The 12,186-nt window shown below is 43.0% G+C and overlaps 1 protein-coding gene across 3 annotated transcripts in view; it reads right to left on the minus strand.

The window, feature by feature from the left end:
• Positions 1-12,186, minus strand: part of DLC1 (DLC1 Rho GTPase activating protein) — a 568,238-nt gene that overhangs the window by 313,904 nt on the left and 242,148 nt on the right. For all 3 annotated transcript variants that reach the window (XM_019526003.1, XM_019526002.1, XM_019526005.1), the window contains one exon: positions 4,362-4,395. In XM_019526003.1, the coding sequence (XP_019381548.1) occupies positions 4,362-4,395 (34 nt within the window). The remainder of the gene's footprint in view (positions 1-4,361; positions 4,396-12,186) is intronic.

Consider the following 12,186-nt stretch of genomic DNA (forward strand, 5'->3'; position numbering starts at 1 on the left):
TCCCAATAGGCCTTAGGCATGAGAGAAGTGCCATTCTGGATACACCTAGAAACAGAACCTTAGGCAGTCAGAGAACTTTACTGGAAAAAAAATTATGCACCTATGGACTTGCAGTTGCCTAGAGGATTAGGCAAAACTTTGGTTAATCAAATATTTGGACTTATGCACACAGATTCTGTCTAAATCTAGGGTCCTCTAGTCCAAGCTCCTGCAAAGATGCAGGATTTGCCATCCCTAAACTATTTTAGAGATGTGCCTATCTAGATTCTTCTTAAGATCATTTCACAACTTCTCTAGGTAGCTTGTTCCATTTTGCTATTATTCTTTGATGCCTGTGCTTAGCCCTGTCACATACAGGCACCAAAATATGAGAAGAATGTGGAAGGAGTACTATATTTTCTCGCTAACGGTGCACCCCAGAATAAGACATGCACCTTGTTTTTGAAAGGAAGAAAGAAGAAAAAAAAGATCTTTCATTATAGTAACTGAGTAGCAGCAGCTGGGGAGCCAAGTCTGCTCACTGGTCTGCTCCCTGTGGATCATGTGCAGACTATACTTTCACTTTTGCCCAGCAAAAGTGGGAGAAACTTCTATTACTGTAGTTCCTTGCATAAAATAAGCATTTTAATTTCTATCAGCTGGCGTGTTTTATGTATCTTTTCTTGAGTATGTTAGGTCTATAGGCCACAAGATAATTCATTTTAAACCTTTTCCCACAGATGGAAATGTCAGCATGGTCTATAGAATCAAGCAAAATAAAACCTCTGTTAAGGCTCTCATTATCTAAGTCTTTACTTATGTGCATAGTCTTTAGACAAACTGAATCAAGACCCTATATGATTAGGTCCACGTAATATTCTGGCCAGCAGAAAAGATGATTATCCACTTATAGCATTCTACCACAGAGATCTGGCATTTTAAGGTCTTACTGCACTTTTCACTATAAACACAATAATTTTTGTCATGCTTGAATTATTAGTTAACAAAAGGAATAATGTTTTCAAATTATATCTTGGTTAAGCTCTAAAACTAAAAATAGCTTAATTTAAAGTATTCTAGCTGAGATATTATCTTCGATGTAAACTATTCTCCAAGTTGGAAAAAAAATAAAATGGGCAAAATATTTAATTTTAAGCATTAACTGCACCTAAACTTGATTAGTGATGTGTTAACTTCCAAAGCTTTGACAGCTTGATTCAGTTAAGAACCCAAATATTCAGCTGCTTATTCAAAACAACTTGAAAGTTTCTGAATTTCTGGAATCTACAGAATAGGAAGTCCTGTGCAAACAGGTTTTTAATAATATTTCCAGTATTTCTAAAGCAGAAACACTGAACTAATAGTTTCACTCTTTATTTCTATGTTTCTCTTTCCAGTTCAGGATGAAAGCAAATAATATATTGGGAAAAGGGATCAGTAATAAAGTATTATTATTAACTTTTCAAAATGTGAAAATAAGTTTTGGTTTAGCTTTCAGGGAAAATTTCAAGTCAATATTTATTCTATTTGAGCTTTTTTATCCTTCTCCCTATACACTAATTTTTCCTAACATCACCCAAAGCAGGGGTGATGCGTAGGGGGTGCACGCGGGTGCACATGCACCCTGTGAGCGTGGTGGCACACCCCCTGCAAAAAGGTGCTGCTGACACTGTTAGTGGCACTTGTAGGCATTTGCCACTTGTCACCCCATCACTGACACTTCTGGCGGCATCTGTGGGTGGTCCATGATTGCTGCTGGCCACTGCTGACACTGCCAGTGGTGCCTGCAGGTAGTCACACCCCCCCTCCCCAGCCAACAGTGCCAATAGCATTTGTGGCAGCTCCCAGCTTATCGCCGCTGGGCTCCTGCTGCCACTAGTGCAGCTGTGCCCCCGCAGCCACTGGGGGCACGCGCTGTTCATGACCCAAAGATATAACAGTGTATTTTTGCTCATGTATTATAGCTTTAATCTGAGTCTGTTTGTAGAAATATAGACTAAAGAAGTTTTATTAGTTAGTTGAATTGGAAACTGAACTTTAAAGGCCCTTTTTTTTTCCTTTAACACTTTACGTGTAGACCTGTATGCAGTTTTATGCCAAGTGGCATAACATTTCTCTTGATCTTCTTTTCTGGAATATTGGTATATGTCATTCAGTGCTCCATCTCTCGTGTTATGAGCAATGCAGCTCACATTAGTGGGGCATCAGTAGCAGGTATTGAAGAGTCTGGAACACCTGCATTTTGAAACATAAGCCTAAGCTAAAAGGCCTAATTGTAGCCCCTGGCAGCTCGAGCAACAGGCAGTGCTCTGGACTGATGCCCATACAGCACAGGACGTATTTTTACATGTACTTTGGGAGATAGCACTGGGTGCTTTAATGAGTGAGCTGTTCTAATTAAAAGTGTCCATGTGTCACGAGTATTTGTGTCCCTGCATGTCCCCATGAAAAAATGTCAGTGGGGTGCTTTGAACTAAAGCTCATTGAACATGTTTTATTCCAAAGGGCCCCTCTGGAATTTTTTCAGCATGGGGACAGGTACATATGACACAGAAGGCTGCTGGAGCATGTCAATTTCTGTGTTCAAGTAGACTTGATTAGTCAAATCTGCTCTGACGTACTGGATTTCCATTGAAGCAGGTTCTCTGCACGTCTGTAGGAGCCCAGGGGTCTGGGGCACAAGTTGCATGAGGCATCCTGCTGGATCAGCCCTGCATGCTGCCTCCAGGGCCATTCTGGATTGAACCCCAGACCATCTGTACATGCTGCGGCCAGTGCACAGCCCCAGTCTACTGGGGTGCCATAAAGAGATCCATCCTAGATATGGTCAGATCACCATAATTTACCAGAATGGGATCTATCCCAGTCTGCTTCTGTCCCAAAAGCACAACCATCGTATCTTTCTATACAATTCCATGTTACCATGAATTCCTGATTTTTTAAATGTAACTTTATATAATGCAGCAGTAAACAAGTTATTTGTACACAGACTGGGAGCAAGGCGGGCATATTTCTGGGGACAGTACCTGCTCTGTATGTGTACTGGGTGTCCATATTTAGAGGATTTCTTAATGGCTTTTAGAGTGATCTGATGGCTTTACATAGTAAGTACTGATAGTGAACAAAAGTCATTATTGTGGTTTCTTATTAGATCATTTGAAATGAGTTAGCAGTCTCTAAAATACCATAAGGAATAGGTATCATCTTACCAGGTATCAGTTTCTACCCTGAAATATAATATAAACAATCTTAATATGGCCTCTCTAGAAAGCAAAAAGAAAAAAAAATAGGGCCTTTTATTTATTTGGAAAATTATGGGCTTATTAAATACTGAACACAATTTTGGGAATTACTGTGAACTTCATCAAAGAAAATGGCCGGTGAATACCCGAGACACAGCTTGCTTGAGGGCACATTTTGCTTCATGAATTTTGCATGTATGTACACACACATGTACACACAGGCATGCACACATATTTTACTGTTCCCCCTTGTTTACCCAGCACAAGAAAAGAAACAGCCTCAATCAGGAGTGCTAAAGAACTGTCATAAATAAACAACAGAGAAAAATCAAATGCCAAGTAGTGTCTAAGCATTCACATCAACACTGCAAAATCATCTTAAAGCTATAATTAACACTAGTCAAGAAAGAATCAGAAGAATCAGGAAAAAAGTATGGAACTAACCTTTATGAATTGTACTTTTCACTACATATCTAGAAATCATTTGGTGCATTATGCATTCTAGTATTCATTACATCATTTCACAATATTCAAGCATGTCTTCTAATACATACCACCTAATCAAATCAGAAGAGCTATGACATTCAAAGAACCTAAATACCAGACACTGATACCAAATTTGTCTCTTACTATGCTAATGGCACTTAATTGTTTTTTCCAAAGTAACACAATACAATGCAAAACTCCAATTAAAGACCTCAGAAGACCACTAGTCTCTGTTATTCTAATGTACAGATAGTACTAATCCAGCCACTGTGTGAAATCCTGCTTGCTTAGCTAAGATGAACAGCTTTATATGCTTCCCTGTTTGTTAATCAAGACTTCAGATAAATCATAAAGCCTTTTAAAAGTAGAGAATTGACACCCGGCATACAATGGATGAATGGAGTTTCACTTGATGCTTTGGAGAACATCTTCAAGCATCTGTATTAGTATCACATAGGATATATGATTCTTGCACAGAGAGAAACAAATCCAGTTCAGGAAACAGAGTGATATTTACACAGAGATTTGTCAGGTCTATAATCTTGTACATTGCAAAGAAAGCCTAGCTAAAGCTTGCCTTTTACCACTAGGGTAAGTAGGCCAGCATTCCAGGAAACAAATACAAGAAGAGAAAACAAGTGAATGTTTACTCACCCGCCTTCTCCTTTTCTGAAATAACTGGCATAGCCTGAAAAAAAAAAAAGGATTGATGCATTTATGAGCAGATACAAGACTAAATGCAAGGATATAACTGATTACTTTGTGACACTATTTGAGGGCTTTGAACAGAACTGATGCTTCCCTTCAGTAGGAGCTGTACAATAACACAGATATTCGTTATCTCTTCTCCAATGGCCTTATAATCTACTGTGACATAAATGAATGCTTTAAAAAAAAGGAAAAGGGGAGGATGATGATGATACTGATAATAGGATGCCTTTATCTTATGTAGACCTAAATACCAATGCAATACATGAACTGTAAAATTAAAATGTCACAGACATCCAGTAGGAAATGGCTGACTAATTCTGAAAGACAGGAGTAGTGCAAACTACAGTTGAAAAATTGAGGGCAAAAGCCCAAATTCTTTTCATGCAATAAGAATTCTGGCACTGATTTTATTGGAAGGTGGTTCAGACCCAAAAAGACACCTCTCTAACTGTTGGTTTCTTATTTCTTTAAATTCATTTTCTGTGAAAATAATTATTATTTATTTTTATTCATTCAGTTTGTATACCGCCCTTCATAGCATGGTTTCAGGGTGGCTTACAATAAGAAAAAAGAATTCAAAAGCAAGTTGTGTTCAAATCAGTAGGTCCCAATGATCTCCACCCCAGAGTGCTGAGGGAACTGGCAGAGGTCATTGTGGGACCCCTGGCACAGCTTTACAAGCACTCATGGTGCTCTGGCGAGGTGCAAGAGGACTGGAAAAGGGCCAATGTGGTCCCCATTTTCAAAAAAGGGTGGAAAGAGGACCTAGGAAACTATAGGCCCATTAGTCTTACCTTGGTCCTGGGGAAGCTCTTTGAGAAAATTATCCAGGAGCACATCTGTGAGGGACCAGCAAGGGAGATTATGGTTAGACTTTAGGCCTTCCTAAAGTCCAGAAAGACTATGTCTACCCTGACACCTACATCTAGGGCTTTTGTGACCTGGTCATAGAAGGCAACCAGGTTGGTTTGACAGGACCTGCCTCTAATGAACCCATGTTGATTGCCTCTAACTATAATCTCCCCTGCTGGTCCCTTGCAGATGTGGTCCTGGATAATTTTCTCAAAGAGCTTCCCCAGGACCAAGGTAAGACTAATGGGCCTATAGTTTCCTAGGTCCTCTTTCCACCCTTTTTTGAAAATGGGGACCACATTGGCCCTTTTCCAGTCCTCTTGCACCTCGCCAGAGCACCATGAGTGCTTGTAAAGCTGTGCCAGGGGTCCCACAATGACCTCTGCCAGTTCCCTCAGCACTCTGGGGTGGAGATCATTGGGACCTGCTGATTTGAACACAACTTGCTTTTGAATTCTTTTTTCTTATTGTAAGCCACCCTGAAACCATGTTATGAAGGGCGGTATATAAACTGAATGAATAAAAATAAATAATATTTTCACAGAAAATGAGTGACTAGGAGTTGGAACCAGTCAGGGTGGCTAGGAGTTGGAACCAACTTCTTAGGGAAGTGGTTCTCACCCCTACCTTGGGGATCTTCAGAAGGAGGCTAGACAATCACCTATCTGGGGTCGTTTGTCCCCAGCATTCTTTCCTGCCCATGGCAGGGGGTTGGACTTGATTACCTGCTTAGGTCTCTTCCGACCCTACCAGCTATGAAACTATGAAGAGAGTGACAGAACAAAACAACTTTAAATTGGACTGGCATATCAAGATAAAACAGAGACTCCCTAAAGAACACCTCATCCTACTTTGTTTGCCTGCTTCAACAAGGGAGCTAATGCAGAGACTTGAGCACTGGAGTTATGTACTCCTGGTGAGCTGCCCCATCAGAAAGAGGGCTCTGCATCACCTGCAGCTTCTAGATGGGTTTCAAGGGCAGCCCTACGTCGAGCAAATTGTAATAGTTTGGCCTGAAAGTTACAAAGGCATGGATGATGGTGGCCAGATCAGTGTGAAGGAAAGGATTACAGCCATCTTACCAGATAGAGTTGGTGAAAGGTGTCCCTAGGCTGTCACCTGAAGATCCAAGTGGAGCAGAGGATCCAGGAGCACCCTAAGTCTACCAATTGGTAGATTGGTCCCAAGAAGGCCCCCTACAATAGTAACAGGGCGGCCTTCTCGGGACCAGTCTACCAATGGTCCACCCACCTGTTTCTGGGCCAACCGCCCACCTTCTCACCTGCCATGCCTTGTTGTTATCTAATTAGGATGTTAATTAGGTGGAAGGCCACCCATTTTTTTGCCCCAATGCCAGAGGGTGCTATCTGTGGCTCTGTTCCTCCCCTACACTGGAGCCCAAGCTTTGCAGATGGCATCCACAGTTGTTAACGTCACCGGCCCCACTCTGGGCCCCCAGAATCCTCTGGTCTGGACCTCAACTGGATCCCTCCACTCAAGCAGCCTACTCTGCCTTCATTCTGGGCTACCTAGCTCCCTGAGCTGTTCCCCCTTATGGGTGTGGTCCTCCTGGGACCTTTGGCTACACAGGCCCTGGCCTCACCTCCAGGCCAGTGAGAACCCCAGGCCTTCCCTCATAGTGGGCCCCTGGCCCTTTGACTCTTCTGGTCCTGGCCCCAGCATTGACCAGTCAAGGGATTTCAAATCAGGCTTCCGAGTCTATAGCTCCACTCTCTCTCCTGGGTCCGCCTTCTGGACCCTACTAGAGGGTAACCCACCCAGTTGTGGGAGCTAGGTTATTAAGGCGCCTTGAACCACCTTTCACCGGGGTGGTAACTGGCCTGGCACACCACTGGGAGCCCCACCAGGCCACCCACTCCTGGCAGGGTGCAGTTTTAGGTCATGCGCAGGACCAGGAGCCTCTAAACCATCCCCTACAGATCCTGCCCTTACTTCCAGGGTGTTGTACTCAGCCTTGCAGCCAGGCGCTGTTTCTGCCTGGCCTGCCAGCAGTGAACTTGTCTCTTTATATAGGTGGCCAGAGCTCTAAAATGGCCGCTGCAATCAAGCATCTGCTGGCTGCTTGGCTGGGCCCTTTAAGTGGTAGGCACAACCAATGCCCTGCCACAGCTATGAACTGTGTAATAAGGGGAGGCAAAATCCAATTAATAATAGGTGTTCTAGGTTATATTGTCTGCCCACCACTGTCACTTCTGCTTTGTCTGGATTCAGTTTCAGTTGGTTCATCTGCATCCAGTCCCTAACTGCAGCCAGGAACTGGGAAAGGACAGAGGCTGCAGGGCCAGGGTCAAAAGAGAAGTAGAGCTGGGGATCGTCGGCATACTTATTCAAATCTCTGCACAATCTTTCCCAGTGGCCTCATATACATATTAAACAAGAGGGGCAACAGGATGGATCCCTGGGGGACTCCACTGGAAAGGTCCTAAGGGAATGATGAACACTTACCCATCATCACCCTCTGAGACCTCCCTGATAGGAAAGAGTAGAGTCAATTTAGAGCTGGCTGCAAATACCCACCAGGTAAAGTAAATGCTTTAACATAATCTCATGGTCAATTGTATCAAAGGTCACAACAATTAAGTAAGATCCATGGGGCACAGTTTTCCTGTCGATCTCCAGGTGAAAATCATTGACCAATGCTATGAGAGCAGTTTCTGTGTTATATACAAGATGAAAGTCAGACTGACAAGGGTCCAGGAGCTGATGGCATATTGATGTGCCTGGAGTTGTTAAACAAGTACCCATTCGATGACCTTCTCCCAAATAGGGGAGGTTGAAGACAGAGTAATAAATGGATGGGGAATCAGAATTAAGTGATAACTTGAAAAGGGGCTGGACAATTGAAAACTTAAGAGTATTTGGTACTCTGCCCTCCCAAAGGGAGAAGCTGATATAACCCCCCCAAAGTAATGGCCCAGTCTCTCCCAGCTAGCTTTTCCAAGCCAGGATGGGCACAGGCCCAGTTAATAGCTGGTCACCTTTATCCCTCCACTGAATGACAATTTGCAGATGCAATGCCATGAATCAAAGCTTCTTTGCTGCTGCTACTGCCATGCCTTAGTTCAGGTGTTCTCAAACTTTGTGATACTGTGACCTCGAGTGCTGGATGAAAGTAGCAGCGAATTGAGAGCTCACACACGGCAGCAGCCACTGCCATCCACCACTCCATGCCACTTCTGCACATACCTCCTGGGAAGTTTGAGGCCCCCTTTTAAGTTGCTCATGACCCTCCGGGAGGTTGCGACTTACAATTTGAGAACCCCTGCCTCAGTCCTTTAAGAATGATGCATGTCACAGCTGATCAGCTTCCACACTGATCAAAAGCCACTTGTATTTCTACTGTCTTACCATCTCACTTAAACTGCCTCAATTCCCCTATGTATCAGGTGGACCTATGCTGCTGCAGTGATGTAAAGTGATGCGTGTCGGTCACTGTGTCTATAGCTAAGGTCAGTGAGATGTTTCAAAGATCAGCTAATACTTTAACTGATCAGCCATCAAGCTTTGTAGGAAGAAAGTTCTGGAATCCCATTGTCTCCATGACTAGAGATGGACATTACACATAAACTGGTTTAAGTGATCAGAAACTGGTTTAAACCTGTAACGGAACAGACATTGAGTGCATATAAGCCAGTTTTAAAATGGCTGAAACCAGTTTGAGATAAACCTGGTTGAATGTAGGATCAGACTCAGCTGATTTGGCTCCAACCAATTTATTTATGTCTGTCCCAGACCCCTTCCTAGTTTAAGATAAATCAGAGCCCCCAGCATCCCGGCATGCTCTCTGGGCTGGGTGGGGTTCTCTTCTCCAGAGAGTTGGGCTGGCTCCTCACCTCTGCTCCCTGCCTGGACCTTCAGCAGAGACTTTGCAAACACAACAGAGTCTTCTTGGCTTCTCCTGCCCTGCCGCCCCACCTCACTGTTCAAGCAGAAGTCCTTCTTTCCTCTCTCCGATAGCATGGACTGTAGTCAGCATGTGGTATGCTAGCTAATGCTGAGAGGTGTCCCTGTAAGGCAGGCAGGACAAAGGCGGACAGGACAGTGTCTGTTTAGGGCTTTTTGCAGCTAATCAACAGGTAGCTGGTAATTCCTTCCTTGAAATGTTCCTTTTCTTGGAAAAAGTTGTTTAAGAAGAGCTGGAACTAATGAGAGAAGCTTTGTTTTCTGATGGGGTGCTAAATGCTGATAACAGAACTGATAAATGCTTTGTTATCAAGTGGGGGGAGCCCCTCCTTAATCAGAGCATCCTGTCGAGGTCTGGCCACACCCCACTCAGCTGAGCATTGTGGAAGGGAAGAGAGGGCTGCTCTAGCACCCTCCTTGTTTTTAGCTTGAGACACTGTAGGCATGTGCCTGCATTTTTTCAGTCCATAGATGATGTCTGTGCAGTTACAAACTGATTCAGCCTAGGCAGATTAAACTAACCTGCAAAGATTGAATCAATTCAGGCTCAGGCTTTTTGAATGTCTGTCCCTCACCCATGTGCCTCTGAGGAGGGACCAGCCTAGCTGATCCTTCACCCAACAGAGGCAACACAGGACAAAGATTTGCACCTTCAAGAGGTAGTAATGCAGTTTTTCACTGAAAAAAAGAATTAACTAGTAATTTGGGGAGGGATTTAACATGCCACAATTGATCTTCATTTAATCACTTGATTTTGCTTTCCTTAAAATCAAGAGAATCTCAGAACAGTATCATGTATTTTGTTATGCCTCAGCTTTTTTTGACAAATGCATACATAATATTTAAGACCATCTCAAATACTGCAACAGAAAGATGGATTATGTATTCAATTTAGAAATCATATTGGGTATGCAGAACCGCCAGTGTAGTTAAGAAGTCATTTCCACATCACTCTCACTCTTTTCTGTAAGTGGCAGAATATAACAGTCCTGATTCAGGAAAAATTCCTATGTCAGCCAGTTGTAAAGCCTTCTGACCCTATGACTGAAGTTGGCATATTTTTCTAAAATCTCAGTAGTGGTGTTAAATATCTATTTTTTAACAAAGTAAAAGGAAAATTGGGAAGACATGAACTCTGGAATAGACTGCTTTGAAAAGCTCAACTTTGAACTTATGTTTGGTTGCTTGTTATTTTTTGATGAGATTTCTTTGCTTGTCTTTTTCTATAGGAAAGTATATATACTAAAATTATTACATACAATATACAGTAACTGCCATATGATAATGATCCATCTTAAATGGCCTCAACTATACTCTGGGCACATCTACACGTGTGCTTTACTGCAGAGCTGACTAATTAGCTGTGCAGTAAAGCATCACTGTCTACACACACAGTGCTATTAGGCCTCAGTAAACTAATTAATTCTGCTGTAGGATAGTATTGCCTGACATAAGTAATATCCTATGGCGGAGTTATTTAGTGCACCACAATGCACTTATAGATGGTGACTGGGTGCTACAGTCTGCTAGCACTGAGTTTCTATTTGTAAGAAAATTCAAAGCCAGCCAAAAAAGTTTACTGGGTTGTGGTTTTGTTAAAATGATTCACGCAGCTGGTAAAAGAGGACTTAATATCCTAATTACATCTGATGAAACAGCCCATTTTTTGCTCTTAATTCAATGCCACTTCAAAGAGATGTTTCAGAAACATTTAAATCAAAACAGAAATTGCATTTGTCAAGAAACTTTGCAGTACCAATTTCATTCTCAAACAGAATGAAACCAAGACAAAACAAAATAAAATAGTACCCCCTCAGACCATTTATTTGTATTACCAGCTGTCTAAAAATAAGATTAATTGGGCACATCTACATGCGCACACTTACTGTGCAGTAACTGAAATTACAGGTGTGCATCTACATGTGCACACCTGTACTGCACAGTAAATATGCTGACTTATTGTGACTTGAGCGTAAATTTGACACTTGCATCATCATCATGCAGATATCAAATTTATGCCCGATTAGTTACTGCACGGTAATGCTCACGTAGACTTCTCTGTTAAAGGACTACCTGATCTGTGAAGCAGCCTTACTGTGCAGTAACACTATGTGTGTGGACTGACTTGGGACTACTTTTAGTCCCAAGTCAGCCCACAAACAGTATTAACAGGCTTTAACACCTGCACATGTAGATGCCAGCCTATTCCCATTTACTGCACAGTAACTTATTGCGCAGTAACTTTAAGCGGGCATAAATGCACATGTAGACATGCCCATTATGAAGTTTCTCCAGCTTTTGCTATAACAGATTCAACACAAAAGAGAAAACATTTACCCTCCATGCTCCTCTTCCCTAAGTCACTTACTGTCAGTTCTTATCCTCAGCAAGACTCGTATACAGAGTATTGGGCTAGAATTGAATACCAATCCACTAGGGCTGTGAGAAGCTCTGGTAGCCAATTCGATTCAGAGGAGATTAGGCCCAATTTGGCAACCGCATCTCCAAATCTAAATCAAATTGGGAGACCCATAAAAGGCTCCAAAATGAATCAGAAGACTCTGAATTGATTTGGCACCGATTTGGAGATTCATCCATAGACTAAACAGGCAGCCGTCCTTGAGGATGCTGGACACAGCTGCCTCCAGCTGGTAAGTCTGATGTGGTGGGTGGGGGGGGAGGGAAGGGGCATGTGGGATCAATGCCCCCACAGTGAGGGAGGGATTGGAGCTGGGTCTAGGACAAGCTCCCAAGTGGGGAGGTGCAGGACTCCGGGGGGAGGGTTCCAGCCACTATGTGCCACCAGTCTGGAACCAGCTTCCAAGTGAGGTGGTGCAGGCTCCCACCCTGGAGGTTTTTAAGAGGAGGTTGGATGACCACCTTACTGGGGTCGTTTGACCCCAGTACTCTTTTCTGCCATGGCAGGGGGTCAGACTAGATGATCTGCTCAGGTCCCTTCCGACCCTAGAAACTATGAAACTATGAAACCAGT

The sequence above is a fragment of the Gavialis gangeticus genome, unplaced genomic scaffold, assembly GCF_001723915.1.
Source record: "Gavialis gangeticus isolate Ggan-Ray unplaced genomic scaffold, GavGan_comp1, whole genome shotgun sequence".
In the NCBI taxonomy this organism is placed as follows: Eukaryota; Metazoa; Chordata; order Crocodylia; family Gavialidae; genus Gavialis; species Gavialis gangeticus.